Here is a 22,068-nt window from a genome sequence, read left to right as displayed (position 1 = left end):
ACCTGTGCTGCAGACATGCCAGGAAATATGAGTGAGGCCTGGTAAAAGAAAGTGCTCCCTTGGAATGGATGAACCTGTGCCCTTGTTTTTTTCACACTTTCAGAGGAGTCAGCAGGCTGTGAGGGATGTGAGGTCTATGTGGAACCTCAAGGTAAGTGTTAGTCACTCAGTTGTGTCTAACTCTTTGTGACCCCATGGACTGTAGCCCGCCAGGCTCCTCTGTCCATGGGATTTCCCAGGCAAGAATACTGGATGGTTGCCATTCCCTTCTCCAGGGTACCTTCCAGACCCAGAGAATGAAACCAAGTCTCCCGCATTGCAGGCGGATTCTTTACAGCCTGAGCCACCAAGGGTAAGTGGGGGATACTCAAGGCTCTGGGCCTCTTAAGAGCTTCCCTATATATCTTTGGAGGTGTCATGAAGAAAATACTGTTTTAAAAAATAATGAAGTGTTTGGGGGGGGAAGGATTGGGAGTCTGTGATGAGCAGAGGCAAACTAGTATATAGAGGATGGATAAACAGCAAAGCCCTACAGCATGTGTGTGTGTGCTAAGTCGCTTCAGTCCTGTCCCACTCTTTCTGACCCTATGGACTGTGGCTCGGGAGGCTCCTCTGTCCATGGGATTCTCCAGGCAAGAATACTGGAGTGGATTGCCGTGCACTCCTCCAGGGGATCTTTCTGACCCAGGAATCAAACCCGCATCTCTTATGTTTCCTGCTTTGGCAGGTGGGTTCTTTACCACTAGCGCCACCTAGCTCAGGGCCACTATCCTGAGATTAACCCATAATGAAAAAGAATATATGTGTGTGTGTGTGTGTGTGTGTGTGTGTATAACTGAATCATTCTGTTGTGCAGCAGAAATTAACACAAAATGTAGAACAACTATACTTCAATTAAATTTAAAAATATGTATGTAAAACCATAAGACATATATTTCACCATGGGATCAGAAACAAGGGTCCAGGAGCTAACTTGACATGCAGGGAGGTTGTGATGGGCTCCCCTGCCTTCTGCTCATTGCACACGCGTGACAGGAAAGGAAGAAAGGAGCCCACTACCTGAACACCACACCCTCCTGGTCTTGCAATGGTTTGAGGATGACATGCCCCTACTTACAATCTGCCAGTCACCAATTAGGCCAAAGGGTTTCCCCAGTGGCTCAGCAGTAAAAGAATCCAATTGCCTATATAGGTTTGATCCCTGGGTAGGGAAGATCCCCTGGAAAGGGGCATGGTAACCCACTCAGTGTATTCTTCTGTTTGGGAAGTCGGGGGCCTGCTAAAGGAACCACCTGGTCCCAGTTAGGTAATAGACCCTGCATTTAAGGTCACTGGCCTGGACCCCACCTGGCTTCACTGAGTCTCCTTTTGTGATGGGCAGCGGGCAATTCCAGGGGAGAGGAATAAGCCCTGTTTGGGGAAGCTGATTCTGGTAAAGTTGGATAGCTGTTGCAGGCCTCTGTCTTCTCTGTATAATGAGGAAGTTGACCTAGAGAGTTTATTTAAGCAATATGCCCCCTTTTTTTTTTCTCACTGAGCTCTTCTGTGGAATCCAGTATATAAAGTGTAAGGGTAGGACTGCTCTGGTTCGAGAGAGGCTGGTGCATAGAGCCCCATACCCTGGGTATCTCCTCTTTGCCTTCCTGGGGACCTCAAGACCTCCTTAGGGCTCCTAGCAATACCATTAGAAATAAGTTTCTGAATCGCATCCTCTAAAGCCTCCTTGAGCTGTGGTGGGATGTCAGCCAGCGTCCGAGGTGTCTGTTTCTAAAACCAGTGGGGCAGGCATGGGGGTAAAGTCTGGGCTGCGAGTCATCCTCTGCAGGAAGGGAAGTCAGGGTTGTCCAGAAACCCGTGCTAGTCCTACCAAGGCCCTAGCCGTGGAGGAGCTTCCGCCTTTCCCGTCTCTGCGTCTCGCCCCTCCAGCATCTCACCGGCTGAGCTGGGCAACCTCGGTGACTCCCTCCGGGTTTCTTTCTCATGACTGCAGAGGTGCTGGCACCTGATTTGAGTGGGAGCAGCCTCGTGATCTAGGGCATTAATTGAGCAGTGGTGGTTCTTTTCCTTCCCATGTTGTTTTCTCATCCAGGAATACATGCCCAAGTCCTGCATCTTGTACTCGGCTGCTTGACAGTCTGGAGAAGACAGGACAAATCCAGTGTTTCATGAGAAATATACCCACCTAGAAGGGAAGGGATTGTTTTCCGTGGAATCTTGAGGATCCCCCGGGGCAAGAAGTGGGATGTTCTTTCTAGGCTTGCCTCATCACCAAGGAACACTCCGCATATGCTCGGAGTAGGTGCTAGGCATGGCAGGAATGCATAGACCTGTGCTTTAGGAGCAAATACCTCTGTTGTGTTCTTGAATCTAATACTTCAGACCGAGGAAGTGCAGTTAGGGAGGGAGGTGGGGCTGGAATGATAATTGATGATGATGGAGATGGTTAATAATGTTTTTTTGTTTGCTTCTTCTATCTTGTGAATCCTCATATTAAGCCAGCTAGTTTAAAAGGAATTGTAAGCTCTTCTCAGACATTGTCTCTTTCATTCTCATATCTGTATGATGTAGCTGACGTAACAAGCTTGCAGAGTTTCCTGTAAATTACCTAAGGCTACAATAGCAAAGCATTGATGAAGACAGGATTGAAATCCAAAGCTTCTTGACTCCTACTTTAGTTTTTTCACCAGGAATTTAATTATATATATAGGAAGAGTTAGGGCTGGGGAACAGATTTTCAGTACTGTGAGTATTGAAACCCATTCTCCCAATTTTGGAGAAGGCAATGGCAACCCACTCCAGTGGTCTTGCCTGGAGAATCCCAGGGACGGGGAAGCCTGGTGGGCTGCCATCTCTGGGGTCGCACGGAGTCGGACGCGACTGAAGCGACTTAGCAGTAGCAGCAACTCACTCAGTGTATTCTTGCCTGGCATATCTCATGGACAGAGGAGCTTTGCAGGCTACAGTCCAGGAGGTCTCAAAAGAGTCCAACCTGAGTGATTAAACAACAACAAAAACAATTAAGCCTAAAGGACCTGGCCTGGCATGAAGGCCCTCATAATCTGATTAACTTCCTGCTCAAAAACCCCTTATCAGAAACCCTTTGATATGTTAATTTCTTCTGCTTTCCTCACCCCAGGCCTTTCCACCTTCTCCCAAGGTCTCCTGGCTGTGCCAAGGGATCGCCACCTAGGAGGCCTGCCCTGGCCCCACAGGAAGTTCAGTGCCCCTGCCAGCAGCTTGGAGGGTGGCTGGGACCAGGAGAACAGCTTCTCCGAGGAGGCCTGGGGTCCACAGCGGGCTGAGGCCCGCCTTGGCTACAGTCAGGGAGCTGGAAAACAACCTCGGTGTGGTTGGCGGGCACACATCACAGGCAGGGAACTGGAAAACGACCTCGGTGTGGTTGGCGGGCACACATCACAGGCAGGGAGCTGGAAAACGACCTCGGTGTGGCTGGCGGGCACACATCACAGGCAGGCGTCTTCCCAGCTTGCGATTTCCTTGGAGCAAGTTCACAAGTCTGACCCTGGCTGATGAGGGGATGGTGGTGCCCGGTCAGCTGTTTACTCCTTTGGAAAAGTCACCGATCTCCACCCCAATCCACAGCATTCTGCCTCCTTTGGCCTTGACTTTTCACCACCCTTATGGCCTATATTTACCCAACTCTGCAGGTAAGTTTCCAAAAGTAAAGGGATTCGGATCCTCCTTCAGCTCTATAATAAAACCTTGCTCTTATCAGTTACACTGGATTTAAAGTCAGAAGATGTTAGATTTTGAACCTAAAAAATGGTACTTCTTTGCTGGGAGACCAAGTAAATCCCTTGGTCAAATTCTCCATTTGCAGCCCAGCTGGGTTAGGCTAAACGTGTGTTTCTCACTCTGGGTTCCCCATGAGAATCATCTGGGGATCTTTCAAAACAATACTGATGCCAGGGCCTAACCCCAGGGCAAAGAAGTCAAACTTTGGGGGGTTTGGTTCAGGCATCTAAAACTCCTTAGATAATTCTAATGTGCAGCCAGAATTTAAATACTGTTCAGGGAGGATTTATGCTATACAGAATGAAGACCTCAGCAGGGACAAACTTGAGGTGTAAGGACAGGGGTATGGTGCCCCTGGACATACGCGGCCAGGCCCACCAGCCATTGGCCTGCTGTCAGGAAAACCACAGGCTGCATTCAAACTGAACCTTATTATAAATGTTTACACAGGTAGGGTCAAGTTCAACCTAAGCAATCTTTGTACATGATTCAAGAAATCGTTTTAGGATGAAGCAGGGATCATAAACATAACGGCCTCAAGGCACTTATTTGCTATTGTATGAATTCCTTCCAGGAAGATCATTTTTAGATTAATTTTTAAGTGCAGATTTCACAAGTTCCTATCATTTAAAGGGTGGAAATCCTCTGCCAATCATGGAGGGGACAATAGGCCTAAAGGAAGGTCTGTTTGAAAAGTCTGAGGAGCAGGCTTCCTGAGAAAGCTGAATTTCTCAAGTGTTTTGACCCCCATAAGGGAAAACGAATAGTGAGTTCAAGGAGACGAACGTGAGAAAGCATATCTCCCTTTAGAGAAACTAGCAAAGAAGTTAACAAGATACACAGTTCCTTAGATCAGAGGTAACAGTTGTAGATAAACTCTTCCTTCAGAAAAATCACATAGTTAAGTAGACAAAAAAAAAAAAAAAGGTAAGTTTTAAGTCAGTATATCCCAGCAATGTAATTTCTGTTTCTAGTCTTCGTGAAATTTTTCTTTTTTCTATTTAAGCAAACATATATTGAGCACATGTTTCTATTTAAACATATATTGAGCACCATCTATATGACAGATCCAAAAAAGGACCATTTCTAAAATGTTCAAAATGTATTTTCCTTATTACATTTGCCTTAACAGGAGTCAGTATGTAAAATGATACATTTTAAAGGATTATATAAAAGGCATTATTCCAGAGGATTTACTACAAGTCCCTTTACAGAAGAAAGTGTATAAAGATAACACTGAAATGTATTATAGTTGGGAGAGTCTCTCCAATTATGATACAAATTCATGAACCCAGTCATTATGTAAAGAAGCTCATCTGTTCTAAGAAACATCCACTGAGGAGGAAGGATCAGACTCATCTGGGATCCTGGTATGGGAAATCCTCCTGATGGACCTGCTGGGAGAGAAAGTGGTCCGTGGGACAGATGGGGCTGCTTCTACGCATTTCCTTAACCGAAATATAGTAAAGCAACAGCACAACCCAGCTGCTCTTTTTATGAACTCTCTTAACTATCCCTGTGCGCTGGCAGCCTGAATGAGGCTTCTGCCAACGAGGCCATTTCTTACCAAATCCTTTCAAGATGTCATAATCAGAGGTGTAGTCTTCACAACTCCTCAAGGCATGATTTCTTTCCTATCAAAGCAATGTGACTAAACGCTAGAGGTCTAATGTTACTCATATTCTGCCAGCCCAAACAACTGTGTTTTTCCCCTCCATCTTTTCCAGACATCTGTCTTTAAGAAGATCTTCGAAGGGATCCCAGAAGTCCCTGATCTCTGGGCCTTCCCACATAAAGACCCTCACGTTCCTGACCACGTCATGTACCTTGAAGCTCAAGGCAAGGCAGACCTATAGGACTAGGGCAACGGCCACGGGCTCTTCTAAATGGCAACATCTGTCTCGGGACAATGGTGACATAACTCTAGACCACATGGTGTTAAAAAGAGAAACTATCCCCACAAGAAAAGGGGAAAGAGAAAAATGACTCACAACACAGTCAGAACTCCAGTAAGACTGGTAGACAAAACCCTCAGAAAAACGTCTGGCAGGAGGGAATGCTCCACTCCTAAAGCTGGCTTCTCAGGTTTAAGGCAGAAACACGAGGCCTCTGACACCCACCCTCCCATTCGCTCTTCTACAATTCAGTTATAGAAGCAGAAAAACACGATGGGACCAGGGTTCTGCTCATGAAGCAGCGAGGGAATATAATGACTAAAAATGATGAAAGACGAACGATACTTTACGATGCCTCTGGGGGTTTCATCTTTCTAGGCCTCCATTTCCGTGTCTGTGAAATGGGATAAGTAGACCCATCTCGGAGGGTTGTCTCCAAGGTTACATGTGATGGGCAAAGGAAAGTGTTTTACAGATATCAAAGTATTCTGTGAACATATGGGATGATTAAAACACCGTTATAATCAGACATGGTCAATACGTTTTCTTCAAAGTTAGCTGACTAGATTTTTTCCACTGGTCTTCTCTCCCCAGTTCGTCTCAATGGTAGTGCGTGTACACGCGTGCTCAGTCTTATCCGACTCTCTGTGGCCCTACAGGCTGTAGCCTGCCAGGCTCCTCTGTCCACAGAATTATCCAGGCAACAATACTGGAGTGGGTTGCCATTTCCTTCAAGTTATTCAAATCACTTCTCTTTTCTGTCTCCCTGGCGCTAGTTTTCCATCTGCCTGGACAAGTAAGCAAAGGACTATTTGTACAACATTTGCTGAGCTTTAAACTTTCATTTAACAGCTATTTTAACAATGAAAGACATTGTATGTGTTCCCAAGAGATATGCACACAGAGGGCGGTGGGCAGAAACGCTCACTGAAATCAGGTCCTTCCCCTGAAGCCCTGCTTGCTGCTGATAAAAGGCAAAGGAGCCCATAGTGTCCTGAGGTTTCTGTGACTGCTGTCAACCAGCACAATCCTCAGTTCCCTGCGGCCTCGTGCTTCTCTTATAGCTTCAAGACACTGCAGCTGAGAGAGCACGAGGGCCGCAGCTTCCATGGGTGGCCTGTGTAACCTGGAAGATGATTTAAGAAAAGCGACTCGGGACCAATTCGACTTTGCCAAGATTTTTCAGGGGCTTCCTCCAAAAACTTTCAGGAATATAAATTATTTTAGAGTACGGGTCATCAGCAAAATAGTCCATTGTATCAGAGGTCAGGAATTGTTTGAGGCTTCCTTTTCCACTTAAAGCAAGATGTATAAATAAAGACATACAGAGAAGAACAAAACTGCTTTGACTGGCAGAACGTGAGTGACACAGACAACTAACATTTAGTCCATTGTTTTTACATAAAAGAAGGGATCCCTTGAGAAGCAAAGCCAATAGGCTTAGAGCAGAGGGGCTTCGAGGTTCAAGTTCATTGGAGTTCTAACATCACTCAAGAAGTAACCGCTGAACTGTTAGGAAACCAGATTCCGTACTGGGCCCCAAAGACACGAGAGGCCTCTAATTCAAAAACTGGTAATGGGACACACTCTGATTTTTACAAACTGCTTTGCAAAGTGTTGAATAAACAGAAGTGAGTCTATAATTGCCACAAACATCCCCACATTTGGGGATGTTCATGTTTTCAACAGTTTTGAAAGCTCACCAACGGCACATCAGCTTAGAAGCATTCTCTGTCTAGTAAGTGCCACAGATATATTAAGATGCAAATTCCTTATTTTACCTCCTTCCCCCCCATCAATAGAGCAGGCGGGGCTAGCTTGCTAGTCCATGTCCATGTTATTTTATGAAGTCTACTCCAGAATGTCCACAGAGGAGGGCTGAGGGGTGATGACTCAGCTGGAAAGGAGGGGAGATGTGTCTGGAAGCCGTGCTGGCCCAGGAGGCACCCCAGCAACGGAGCGCTGACACAGGGGCTGTGGAGACCATGGTGATGGCAGGGCTGAGACCTTCCAGGCCTTCTCTGGAGACCCATCCCCATTAAGTGCCCACCTAAGGCAGCCTTTCTACCTGTCTCCTACCCCTGAGCTATTTCCACAGGACTTTTCCAAATGTGCCAACAGGAGTCCCTTGCAGACGGGATGTTTTCCATTGGGCAGGTAGGATGATGTCTTCAGCAGCTCTCCACCACCCCACCTCCCCAGCATTCAACAGCCCCTTCTCCAACCATCCCAACACAGGAAATAAGCTATGAGTCAGAAAATGAAAGGCAGAACTGGCGAAAAAAAAAAAAAAAAAAACAACTGTCCTAAGTCGTCAGATGGTATGATTTACTTTGACTTTTTCTGGCCTCTGCAGTCATAGCACATTGGGCCCTCGACAAAAGATGTGCACAAGAAGATAAATGAATCAAAGGTGGCTGTGATGGGTGGAAAAACAACAGCCCTCCCACCCACAGAGTGCAGCTCCCCCAGATTCACAGAGACTACAGGCTGAACACACAGGAAACCTCCACTGTAAAGAGCCACTCACACAAGTCAGGACGCGCGACTTCCCACAAGCCCGTGGCTCTCTCACATACCCCCACAGGTGGCTATAAATAACCAGCCCTGGAGGACGCACCTGGGGGAGCAAAAAACAAAATCTTGTCAACCCCCCCACCCGCCATGTTGGATTTATAAGCAGCGTCCCTGGCCTTTAGCAGTAATGAATTTCAAACCCAACACTCTTTTCAGTGACGATACATGCTGAGCACCAGGGGAAAATCAGACAGATGGCTCTCCCTCAAAGGGTTTTCCTTCTAGGACGAGATTTAAAACACACACACATCTAGCCACAGGGAGCTTCCCTCCAGGGCTGCCCAAGAGGACGTGAGGCCTGACGGAGATACTGTGAAAGGAAAAACAGGACAAATCTGACTGCAGATGCGACAGGAGAAGTGGGGTTTGGCCAGCATTGTTTCAAAGGAACAGAGGTGTCGTTGGGTATGAGGAGAGAACGGGAAAACTGCAGAGCAGAACAGTCACGGGCTAGAGAAGCTGAGTGAAACCAGGGCCTAAGGATGCAAGAGGGCAGAACAGGGCTGAGGGAGAAGCTGGTCCCATCCAGGCCTGTGGTCGTCCAGCTGATGCCGGGTCCTGTCTGTGCGCCCTAGACCAGGGACGCACCCAGACCTCAGGAAGGAAGCGAGGGCCTTGCAGTCACCCCGGACCCGTGGAGAGGATCCACGGAAGGCTTCCCAGCAGGTCACCTGTCAACATGACAGGTGCGGGGCAGAGTTAACTGATGGGATATATACTGTGTGCTGGAGAGACGAGGCGTGTCCATGGGCAGAAACCAATGAGGAGAGCCTTACAGATGACAGAAAACAGGAGCTCAGTCTTGCACTGTGGTAGCATTTTAAGAGCAAAAATGCATTTCTTGTAACTAGGTAATTGTTGTAAATAGTGTCTGATTAATTAATTAAGAGAGTCAGAGGCTTCTCAGGTGGCACTAGCGGTAAAGAACCTGCCTACCAATGCAGGATCCCTGGGTCAGGAAGATCCTCTGGAGTAGGGAGTGGCAACCCACTGCAGTGTTCTTGCCTGGGATGGACAGATGAGCCTGGTGGGCTACAGTCCATGGGGCCACAAAGAGCTGGATGTGACTGAGTGTGTGTACACGCACACTATATGAGACTCTATTTGAAAGTTACTCTGAAAAAAAAAAAAAAGAAAGTTACTCTGATAAATAAGTTGAGATCTGATGGGAAAGAAGCAACATGAGACAAGGCTGTAATGGAAAGTTTTTTCTACATTTTGTTTGTTTTTGCCAAGTCAGATGTCAAAAGAAAAAAAAAGGTCAGAAAATAAAATTATTTGGAAAAATCAAAAAGTTGTTATGAGAACGAGTTGTTTCTACTGACAGGGAGCCACAACTATTGGAAGATAAAAGCAGCTGAGGTACAAACATTGCCTTCTGTTGAGTAAAATACAGAAGCTCATCAATGAAGAAACCAGTCATAGGGCTCTCAGAACAGTCTAAAATCAATGTTGAGGGATTCAAGAAAAATGGAATCCTCCCTGAGCATTGACCAAAAACATTTCTCAAGACAATAGATTTTTTTTTCCATATTGAAAAGTAGACCCACTTCCTGAAAAACCAGACATTAATTCATTAATTTATTGTAAACATACTTTATATACAAGGGAGTGCAACACATTTTAAGACACGCCAGCATATAATAGCTGCTGACTTAATTATGGCCTATAAATGTCAAGGTGTTCTGTGATTAAATGCCTAAAGAGTAAACATGATGAATGCTGAGTTTAGCAGAGAAAAGGATCCCTAGGAGCTATACTTGGTGGTCTTGGGACAGTCAGTGGAGGAAACAGGCATGAAGGATGCTCTGGGTAAAGTGAAAGTGAAAGTTGCTCAATCGTGTCTGACTCTTTGTGACCCATGGACTACACAGTCCATGCAATTCTCCAGGCCAGAATACTGGAGTGGGTAGCCGTTACCTCCTCCAGAGGATCTTCGCAACCCAGGGATCGAACCCAGGTCTCCTGCGTTGCATGCAGATTCCTTACCAGCTGAGCCACCAGGGAAGCCCAAAAGACATGGGTTAAGACCTCAATTAACTGACTTGCTTTCAGCAATTTTCTCTTCTGCTAGCCTTAGAGCATTACTCACCCTCGGTTAAAACGGGCCCTGTAGCTGAGGATGAGTCAAAGTACCCTCATAAAATGGGCAGCTACCCTTCCTTGAATTCTTCCTTCTTTTTCTCAGTGACAGAAAAAAAGTCTGATCTGACATACTGAAATCTCTGCAGATCACTTGATACTCCTGTGGAAAGGTTTCCACAATATCACAGCAGTGCTTCTCACACTTTAATGTACACATACATGAAACACCCAGAGATCTTGTTAAAATGCAGAATCAGATTTCAGGCAGTAGGTCTGGGTAGGGGTCCAACATTCCGCATTTCCCATAAGCCCTCGGTGATGCAGATTCTGCTGGCAGCCCGACCGCCCTTTGGGTAGCAAAGTACTGGAGCATCTTTCGTTGCTGTTAGCAGGGGACGATAGAAAGGCATCGTTTTTGACCTCAAGAATTTGGCCTCATGGCACACTACAGGTCATGAAAGGTGGATGTGGAAAGAGAAATGAGGCTCCTGGAGAGTGAGGAAGGAGGGCTGCAGGGGGAGGGGACGGACAACAGAAGAGGGCAACAGACGGGAAGGCTGGCTGGCCCGCTGCAACGTTAGAGCGAGTAAGCAGCCACGAGAGAAGCTAGGATAGGAGCATGCCCAGGCTGGGTTCAGAGGGCTAGAGACTATTTTAAAACAACGAACTTCAAGGGATTGCAGAACAGTGAATACAAAATGTTGCTATTGGGTGTTTTGTTTTGTTTTTGCCTTTTCACATATTTGAAGGCAAATTCTATCATATGGTCTTTCTTTTTTTGCTCAATATTATGGGTTTGAGAGACTAAAACATAAATGTAAGCTGTGATAACAAGACAGTCATCCAAAGCAACAGTCAGAAGATTCCTCCGCTGCTGACTATACAGAAATGCAATTATGGGACTCAGAGCTACGCCCCTGCCGAAAAGAGTATCTGAAAACTGCCCGAATGAAGCAAATTCTGGCCTTTCTGAGAATGTTTGGAGAAATTTTTGAAAGGCAAGACAAGACTAGTTATATTCAGACAAGTTTCCATTCATTTCCCCCCAAAGACAGATGCTCCTTCAGGGTTCTCTTTTCCTAGACGTAGAGAAGCATTTCCTAACTCTCTACCTTAGGAAAACTATTCACAGACCTTCTCACCAACTCAGAGGAAGGGGAGGATGCCAACACTGTAATTAAGCAGAGGGAAATGGTGCTCCCACCCAAACCCAGGCCGCCTTTCTCCGGCCAGGAGGAGACAGCGGGAGTTGCAGGAAACGTGCTCTTTGGTGAGGAAGTCTCCACAGGCACTTGCACTAGGAGATTTCCAAAATAACCGGGGCTTGCTTCTTTCTTTAACAGCATCCACTCCCAACAAACTGCAACTGGATGTCTGTGGTATTCGTCTGTTCCGATCTGGGATGACTTTCAATAGTTTTCTATTTTGATTAGTTAATGATTATGTTTTCTAAGTCAACATTGATGATTTCCTTTAGTAACACCCAGCTTTTTCAGGACAGAAAAAGCTGCAAATCTTAGCCAGTTGAATTCTTGTCACTATACATAGAAGAAAAATGAGACCCAGGGAGCCCAAAGAAGGTAACCAGGCCCCGAGACACCTTGACGGCCAGTATGATGGGGTTTAATCTTCATCAGCGGTCTCCTAGGCAGAGACTTAATCTCAAAACCATGGGTCAAAGCAGGCTTAGATCATTCAAGATCAAGGTTCTGTGATAATTACGTACTTACAACTTCTTTCTCTACTTGGCATGGGGCCTCTAAACTAGCAAAATGATGAAGACGTTAGGGAAAAAAAAGCTTTGGTCTGGTAATGTAACCGTGCAGACTTCAGAGTATTTATATGGGATTGGGGGTGGTGAAAATTTTAAATTTATTTTCTAAGTCAACAAGCAAACTCTACCGTTAGGCACAGAGTCAGGTCTTCTGGAAGCTGAAGTTTATCAATTTTAAGGGCACTCCTTAAGAAAAAGAATATAAAACTAAGAACAGAAATTTAGGTATGAAAGTGAGTATTTAGAATTTAGAGTGGAATCTTACAAATTCCAAATTTTAAGAAGCTGCAGATACCACAGATATAAAATTTAAAAGAAAACAAATTAACTGCTTGATACACCTCTCAGATACATGCTACTACAGTTTTTGGTTGCATTGTCTTTAATCATCTCTTCCAATGGTATTTCGCAATATCTCGTTAGAGAAAATTTAAAATAACTCGATACTTCCTCTAGAATTGATAACCACAATTTGTAATTTATTCTTCTTTTCCCCTTCTTTCTGGATGCACTGTGTGGCATGCGGGATCTTAGTTCCCCAACAGGATTGAACTCGCATCCCCTGCAGCAGAAGTATGGAGTCTTAACCACTGAACTACCGGGGAAGCCCCTAGAATTTTTTAATTTATTCTTGAATAACTTGGAAGTATTTTTTTGGCTTCATAACTAACTCATGTAATTAGTATCATATGAATGTTTTGAGATGCCTCTAAATTTGGGAAAGCCTCTGTATCCAGTTTCTTCTACAGATGAGCTGTAATTTTCAGGGCATTGCAAAATGTCTTAAATATTCTTTACCTTGATGATACTTGTTAACTGTATTGCCAGGGTCCCTCCTAGAGCAAGAAGGCAGGCCTGTACCAGGGAGAAGCCTTGAGGTTAAGTTCTATCCACATCATGGTAAAACCACCTTGGCACACCATATATATCCCCCACCTACTTATACATCCTTGAATTCATCCTTGAATTTCCCCAGTCCTTCCAAATAAAGGGTCTGTTTTCCTCAGAATACCTAAACTCCTTGATGGCCATGATTCAGCCAGGGCTATTTCATCTGATGTGTATATTTCATTTTCCCATTAAGGTCATAAGATAGGCCTAATGACTGACTACCTGGTGTATGGATTAAACATTCTTTTATTTAAAGAAATTAAACGGGATAACATATAAAGAAGGCCAAAGCATTAGAAAAATGTTGGCTATCACCATTATTTCTCTGAACTCCCAGAGTCTCCCAGCACCCAGGCTATAAAGGAGAAGTGGTCTGTATCAATTGAGGTGGCCTGTTCAGTACAGCATAACACTTAGGGTCTAGGTACCCAAACCAGACCATCTTGGGTTCAACCCCAGTCTAACCATTTGCTAACTGAGTGGCCTTAGTTAATTTCCCTGATCTCTAGAAGACTTACTACGAGCATTATAAAGTTTACCTGCCTGGAGGTTAAATAATACACAGTAAGTGCTCAGTGTGGTCCAATGAGTATAACTAAAATCATAACGTTATCAGGAAACCTGCCCATAAAGTCTCTCTCATGAAGCTTCCTCAAGACGAAACACCACTGCGGGGGCTACCTTAGCAAAGTTCTGCAGAGTTCAGGACCACCAGCAGTCATCCACAAAGCAGCGGAGTGAACTTCCTGCCACAGCTAATGCATCCTCCACCACAATTTACACCTTTAACAGAACAAGTGGAAAATGTTGATAACACACACCTGGCTCCCTATTTTCCTTCAAAGACACTCAATGTTGATTCTGCGAAGCTACCAGTTCCCAAAAATGCACAGTTTTGACAAAAATACCTTGTACGGTATCCTAAGGGCTTTTTATTTCTTTATACTGTACTGATATTCCTGTTTCCTTAAAAAGGCTTGAGAAGGCCACAGATCTCTCAAATAAAATATTTACAATAGGAGAAGAAAACATCCAGATAAGCTGCACCGTGCCTCATGTTCCCAAGTCCAAGAGGAAACGCAAGCAAGACACTGGGAAATCTTAAAGAAGCTGTGTAAGTGAAATCCTGGCTAGAACAAGTCAAATGAATAAAGCTTAAGTTTCCTGCACAAAAAGACAAGCCACGAAAAACTGAATTTCCTCAAGGAGATACAATACTATTACTACAGCCAAACTCTTAGCCTTTTCATTAATGAGCAATCTCTTTACTCCAGGGAAAATATGATACAATCCACAACAACTAATTTTATACTTAACACCTCAGCAAAGGCATGTGGTTTGTATAGATCCACCCCCGGCATCGGAACACCCAGGGCAGCGGCGTACAAATGGTGGCCCACAGACCACAGGTCAGATGCTGAAAGTTACAGATCGCACTAACCAACTGTTCAGCAAAACAGGTTGATCCTTCTGCCTCAACTGACAAATGCACCTTGATAACGTCCACAGACCACAGGTCAGATACTGAAAGTTACAGATCGCACTAACCAACTGTTCAGCAAAACAGGTTGATCCTTCTGCCTCAACTGACAAATGCACCTTGATAACTTCTTAGAAAAGACCAAGTTCAACTCTCAAACTTTTGACCTGCTCAGAATCCAGCCCAGGAAATGGGGAAACACCGTCCCAGACCTGGCCAACGATCTACCTTCCTCTTTCCACTGGCTGCTCCATCCGGCACCAAGAGAGACCTTGTGACATGTAAACTCCCCAGTTTTAACGTTCACACCCTCTACATCCCATATATACACAGCTGTGCCTTTGCCACTGCTCAGGCCCACAGACCAGTGGCTACAAAGGTCCACAGGAAGATGGGCCAAAGATCCACACGAGCTGTACAAGCTGGTCCACAGCCGTCCGAGCAGCATATTCTGGGTTGCCAGGCACCTGAAACTGATCTACAAAGGGGAGACTTTGAGGACTTCCCTGGTAGTCCAGTGGTTAAGAATCCAACTTGCAATGCAGGGGATGCGGGTTCGATTCCTGATCAGGGAACTAAGATCCCACATGACATGGAGCAACAAAGCCCACACGCCACAGCTACTGAGCCCATGGGCCACAGTTAGGGAGGCTGTGTGCTGCAATGGAAAATCCCACATGATGCAACAAAGATCCTGCGTGCATCAACTAAGACTCAAGGCAGCCAACTAAATACATGAATATTTTTAAAAAATAAAAAGGGGACACTTTGGACTCACAAGGCCAGGGGTTTCCTCATCCCATGGACAGGGGCCTGACCAGAGAAGAATAAAAGCAATGCCCTTTAAATCCCAGGGCAGAGGCTCCTGTTGCCTGTATACTAGGCCTATATTTTAACTAAGCAGAAAAACTTGGTGAGGAGCAAATATCTTACCAGAAAAGAGCAAAAATAAATTTTAAAAAGAGCTGCATAAAATAAAGGGCAGGCAACCTTCCCCAGATACAATCTCACCAGCCCATACATTTGCCCCAAGATAAGTCCATTCTAATGATCTATAGCTTCAGCCCCGAGAACAGACCTAGGAACCCTGAAGAGGCTAAGTAGGAAATCCTAAGTTGACCACAGGCAAGGAGGCAGTTGAGCGCCAAGACTGAAAATGCTGATTACGGCAAATAAAAGAGAGATCCTTTTGGGAGGCAAAGAATATTAGCTGCCTATAAGTTTTCCAATGAGTGAGACATCAAAAATCAAGTCATCCTCCTTTGTGATCCTGGATAAATCCTACTCTTCCCACCCATTCCAGCAGCTGTTGGAGGTCTGTCCACAGATGCTGGTCCTACACGCCTGGAATCTAGGGTTGGCAGAGCACATCTTGAGAGACAGTCGGCCCAAGTCTAACTACTGTCAGTGGTCAAGGGATGGGTCACCGCAGGGTGTCCCACCACTCGGACACTATTATTAGGGACAGCCGAATTTCCCTGGGCAAAGAGACTCTCCCTATCTTGATTTTCTGTAGTATGATGACAATCAGATGACAATTAGGAAGGAGGCAGATCACAGGAGCAAAGCAAATCATGGTCTCTGAGGCACTGAATGAATCAGTTCAGTTCAGTTCGGTCGCTCAGTCGTGTTCGACTCTTTGCGACCCCAAGAACCACAGCACGCCAGGCCTCCCTATCCATCACCAACACCTGGAATTTACCCAAACCCATGTCCATTGAGTCAGTGATGCCATCCAACCATCTCATCCTCTGTCGTCCCCTTCTCCTCCTGCCTTCAGTCTTTCCCAGCATCAGGGTCTTTTCCAATGAGTCAGCTCTTCACATTAGGTGGCCAAAGTATTGGAGTTTCAGCTTCAACATCAGTCTTTCCAATGAACACCCAGGACTGATCTCCTTTAGAATGGACTGGTTGGATCTCCTCGAAGTCTAAGGGACTCTCAAGAGTCTTCTCCAACACCACAGTTCAAAAGCATCAATTCTTCGGTGCTCAGCCTTCTTCACAGTCCAACTCTCACATCCATACATGACCACTGGAAAAACCATAGCCTTGACTAGACAGACCTTTGTTGGCAAAGTAATGTCTCTGCTTTTTAATATGCTATCTAGGTTGGTCATAATTTTCCTTCCAAGGAGTAAGCATCTTTTAATTTCATGGCTGCAATCACCACCTGCAGTGATTTTGGAGCCCCCAAAAATAAAGTCTGACACTGTTTCCACTGTTTCCCCATCTACTGAATGGATATTAGATGGTAAATTCCCCTTTCCTATGACATCCCTTGACTCACTCCGTAACTTCCATCTCCACACATGTTCACACAGATACACCGAGCAGAACACAAGGAAGGCGAGATTAGAAAATGCACACACACACACACACACACACACACACACAGAGGCTAACTTCAAGTGGCCTTGTACAGACGCCACCTTCCCCATTTATAAAATAAAGATAATGAAACTTATCTTCTCCATTTTTTCTGAGGATTAAATTAGATAGTAATGTCAGGCCACTGGCTCAGAGCAGCTTCTCAAATGTTACTTCTCCCTTCTCCTTACTTTTCCTTGAGATGAGCCAGTGTGCCTTCTTGGCTTCCCAAACCTCATAACATGCCAGGCAAGAAGGACCATCATCGTTATCCCACCTTGGTCAGAAGCCACAAGTGCATACAGAGCAAAATATTACAAGGGAAAGAAGGAGTGTGAAACACATGGTGAGCGTTCCTGCTGCTAATGCCTATCTGTTAAATCACTTCTACTGAAAATCATGAGTTATTCTGGAACGCTATACCAAAGGCCCCAAAGGGCAGGAGCCAACAAGGTGACAGAGTTATGTTTTTCTGTGGAAATTGGCTAAATAATGCCATGCTGCAGCCAGGAAGGACATTTCCTCCACACCCTATTTTAAACTGTTTTGGTGGTTTGCATCAGACCTAAATAAGAGCGACACTGCTCTTCTGCAGACAGCAGCTGCCCCAGGGCCACACTTCCCTTAGACAGACTCTGCTTCACTGCTTAAAAACCCAAACATAAGACCCTGATGAAAAAAGAAACTTCAAAGCTAAATTTAGATTTCTGCACTTCATTTTTAATGAAAGTCTCCTTTCGACAATTTTCTAGAAAAAAAAAAAAAAAAGGAGCGGGGGGAATGGATCTGTATTTCCAGTATTCACTGGAAACTATCTTTGGGAGAAAGTTGGAAAAATTTTTGCAATGGCTTTGAATGCCCTACACAAATTCAATTGAACAGCTAAAGAGGCTGGATGACAACTTGCAGCTTTCCTCCATGTTTGTCAGAAGTTAAAAGCAGCTTTTCCAATAGATCATCAGAATCAAAGGACCAATGACACAGTATAAAACAGCAAAATTGCCTATTGACATCAGAACCAAACTATTCTCACTAAAAGTAAAGATTTGACCATTCAGACCAAGCACCCAATAAACAGTGACTGCCTGGGTGTGAACATGCCTGCCTGGCCTGCCCTGCCTCCCGGAGGATGAAGTGGAGGCTCAGTGCAGCGTTTCCTGGGTGCTAAGTGATGCACCAGGTGTTGCTGGAGACCCTGGAGTCAGAAAAACAAGTAAGACAAATCCACTGCCTTTGAGAGAGTCCCATAGAGAATTCTGCCTTACTACTGTTACCAGAGAGGCCTGCCCCCTGGAGGGAAACTTTCGCTCCACCCAGGGCACTGAAAGCAGGTTTGCTTAAGATGACCCTTGAGGTAAGTCTTAAAAGATGACCGTAAATTATCCAAAGCAGCAGGAGTTCCAGACAGCAGCTTGAACAAAAGTGGGGTGACCCAACTGAGGGCCTGGAACAAGGCAGGCATAGAAAAGCATGGATCAATGAAAAACCTATGTTCAGAGGGACAGTGGAGGGAATGGAAGGAAACACTCAACACTCACCAAAGTGGGCTTCTGACAAAGGGGTCTAGGGTCCATAATGCTTCCCAGGACCCAGGGTTAGAATATGTATCCTTCTCTGGGTCTCAACACACTCCTATATCTTAGACTCAACAGAGGCAAAGACCAGCCTGTCTTATTCACTCAAGATGCTGTTTCCAGGTCTGAGCCACCTGCCTGGCACCAAATGACATTATAAATACTGTTAAGAAGGAAGAAAGGGTAATGGACATTTTCTGCAACAGCACCAATGAAGTGTCATTCTTAATTGGAAAAACAGGGTTTAAATTTTTTTTTTTTAAGTTGTGTTGATAATGGAAAGGGAGACCATGTAGCAGGGATGCTGGTTCTACAGACAGCAGAGTTTCAAGGTGGGGTGCTACCCTAAAAAAAAGACCAGGAATCCAAAACGTGATGAGCATCTTATAAAAACCATAACTGCTTAAAAATAAGATGCCATTAATGCAAGGGGCCTAGAGGTAAGAAACGTGCTTTCTGGGAACAAAAGCAAATAGATCAAATTCTAGGCCTAGTGGTTTCCAGAACCCTGACAAAATCAGCAGTGATTCGGGAAAAGAAATTTATCTGTACTGACATTTTCATCAACACTGAGTCCTCTACAAGGGTATCCTGTTAGGTATTTGAAAAGTAAAAGTTATATTTTTCAGATCTGAAGAGTTTTCAGACATTTAAAGTTCTCCCCCGAAGAGCAATTACTTAATTTGAGGCATTTAGGATAAGTGAGTCTACTAAGTCAAAAACAAAAACTCAGATACCTTTCAGTATGTAGCTTAGTGAAGTCTGTCCGTGTACTGAAATCTTAGCTCACCTGTCAATATCCTAAACATAAGATGGAATTTTTTTTTTTAAGTAACCCAAGAGAAGGCTATAAAAAATCTTATTTCTTCCCTTACTATGCATTAAGATACTTTGAAAAATGTCACAACAGGTTACTAATTATGTTAGGAAAATCCTAAAACTACTGACTTCCATGGAAAATTAAATACAAGTAGAATTAGGTTTCCTATCTTGATTACAGCTACCTTTGACCTTTAACTATCTTCAAAAATGTAACTTCAAATGAATACCTATTACAAGGGTTAAACCATTTTGTGGCTTTAATTCCATAAAAATATGAAATCTGTGGGTTTTGTAATGCTGTTTAAAAGCCCAAATAAAAAGCCAGTTGGCTTTCAAGCTAATTGTTTAAAAGTGTGTATATAGATGAACTGAGACTGACTCATGAACTACTGAGTCTGGAATTTGCAAATCATAAATCTGATCCTTGTAAATAAACCCGAACAGAATCAGGGGCCACTAATTTCCTTCTTTCATAAACTGAAACAAAAGTTTTAATGATTTCTAATGTAAACTGAAAACTAAAGGTGCCATTTAAAATATTAGCAAAATATAACTTGGTTTTTTAAGAGTCTGGGGTATAATTAGAGAGTCAAACATTCTGGTACTGCAATATAAGAATAAAACAGTGGACTGTTAGTAAACTATAGAACTCAAATTTGTGTTAGGATCTTCTTGTTTACAATATTGCTTCTTTCTCATTCTATTAAAAACTCCCATCTCCATGCCACCTTCAACATAAAAGATAATTCTTAAAAGTTGTCAATCCACTTCAAGTACTATGGAATGTCCTATGTAGAAACTCCTCCATATTTCTTCCAGACAAAACCAAAAGCGGTATGCCTCTGGCCCTTGGTAAACAGAACATGTCCTCAAGAGTGAAGAGGGCTGTCGGATCCTCTACATTTCATCCCTAATCCACGCAGGGCATCTCCAAGTCATCAAAAGGAAGGAGAGAGACATAAGATGATAAAGATGAAGGGAACTAAAATGATCCAGACCTAACCACGTCCTTTCACAGATGAGGAGACTGAGGCCCACAAAGGTCAAAGACTCTGGGTCTGTTACCAGATCCCAGATGCATATACTCAGTTCTGTAGCTAAGAGTTGCAAAATTTCTAACTGTCGAGGTCTCAGGGATTGGATACTTTCCATAACAAATCCTTAAGAGCGCAATTTCTGCATTTTTCTCCCCGCAAAACCCTCTAGACATCAAGATCAGGTGGGCAGGGGAGTTTAAGATTTTAACCCCTCTGTTTCCACCAAACCACTGCAGAGAGCCTTCAAGCCCGGAAGGAGGGGCTGTCCTGCTCCGGGCAACATCTCAGGCACCCAGCACCTAGCAGGCACTCAGTAAACACTCCGCCTTCCACCTGACAAGCCCCCCCCCTCTGGCCTCATCCATGCCTACCCCAAGTGGAACCAGACAACTTTCCTTTGGCAATCGCTCTCTTCCTCGAAACTTTGCTAAAGTTACTCCGGGCCAAGAGGACGGTCCGGGGGCATGTGACCCTGGGAAGGAGCAGAGAATAGGGGACCCTGCCCTTTCGGGGAGCTGGGCCACCCCGGGCCCGGACCAGGTGTGCCCGCCGCTCACTCCGAGGCCCGCAGCGTCCTGCCTCCACCGATCACCAACTTCTCAAACTTCCCTTTCCGGGGGTGGGGGCGGCCCGGGACGCAGCGCCCTTCCTGCCCGCACAAAGGGGACCGGGCGCCCTGCGCGCCCCCCACCGAAGCCACTTTCCTGGCCTTTGGAAAGAAAAGCCCACCCGTCCCAGCACAAGGCACCGGGGCACGGGGACCCAGGCCACGTCCCGGCTTCGGCCCGCCTCCCAGGCCGACTGTCAAGCGCAGCCCGGCGGGGACCCGGGGACCCCGGCGCCAAGTCCAGGCGGGGAGCCACTCACCCGACTTGGGAACGTGCGGCGGGATCGTGCTGGCGATGCGCGTCCACAGGACGACGTGCAGCGGCCACAGGCCCCCGAGCAGCCCCCGGCCCATGGCAGCCCCCGCCGCTCCTCATAGACCGGCCCGAGCGCGTACGCCGCGCCTCCGCGCCCTCCGGACCCGCGCCGGGCGCCCAGCAGCGGTGCGGCCAGATGTGGCGCCGCGGGCCGCGGGGAGGGTGGCGGCGGGCGAGGCGCGGGGGGCCCCGGCGGCCGAGGGGAGCGGAGCTGGAGGCCGGCCCGGCCGGCGGGTGCGCGCGCGGAGTGTCGTCGGGCCCGGCGTGCGAGTGACTCACGACTTCGCCCGGGCGCCGCGGGGGAAACAGGAAACTCCTCGCCAACAGCTGGGCAGGACCTCTCGCCGCCCGGAGCCTGCTCCCCGGCTCGGCTCCCGGCCCTCGCCCTCTCTCGCAGCTGCCAATCACGGCCCCGGACCAGCCCCTCCGGGGCTTTGGCAAACTTTCAGCGGCCCCTCGCTGCCCTCCACGTTCCCCGCTCCGAGGACTGCTGAGCAATAAGTGCACAAGTTCCAGAAAGTCACTGAACGCAGGGTGTATGTGCACTCTCCAGAGCACCCCCAACCAGCATCCTCCCACTTCCCTACAACCCTCTTCGGGCTGCTCCTAAGTGACTCAGAGCGGGGTTTTCAAACTTCAAGTGGCAAGAGTAGATGCTGAAATCCGAGTTGTTAGCACAGTTCCCACCCCCACCCCCCCGCCCCCAATAAAGTAGTATTTCCTCATTAGACTTTTGTTTCAATTAATTGTGTTTGCCTACATCGTCACATTGTAAAATGTTTATCTTACTGCAGGTGGAAAACTTCAGTGTGCCCCTGAAAATCGTGTTAAAAGGCGGCTTCTGCTTCAGCTGTCCTAAGAGGCAGCATTTCTGATGAGCTCTTGGG

The 22,068-nt window shown here is 46.0% G+C and overlaps 1 protein-coding gene across 1 annotated transcript in view; it reads right to left on the bottom strand.

The window, feature by feature from the left end:
- The window catches only part of TGFBR2 (transforming growth factor beta receptor 2), a 92,595-nt gene extending 70,828 nt beyond the window's left edge, over positions 1–21,767 (bottom strand). The window contains exon 1 of the mRNA XM_055558314.1: positions 21,126–21,767. Coding sequence (XP_055414289.1) covers positions 21,126–21,219 — 94 coding nt within the window. The 5' untranslated portion in view covers positions 21,220–21,767. The remainder of the gene's footprint in view (positions 1–21,125) is intronic.
- Positions 21,768–22,068: the final 301 nt, after the last annotated feature.

Source organism: Bubalus kerabau, chromosome 20 (genome assembly GCF_029407905.1).
Source record: "Bubalus kerabau isolate K-KA32 ecotype Philippines breed swamp buffalo chromosome 20, PCC_UOA_SB_1v2, whole genome shotgun sequence".
Lineage (NCBI taxonomy): Eukaryota > Metazoa > Chordata > Mammalia > Artiodactyla > Bovidae > Bubalus > Bubalus kerabau.
This window is presented reverse-complemented; position numbering and strand designations above follow the sequence as displayed.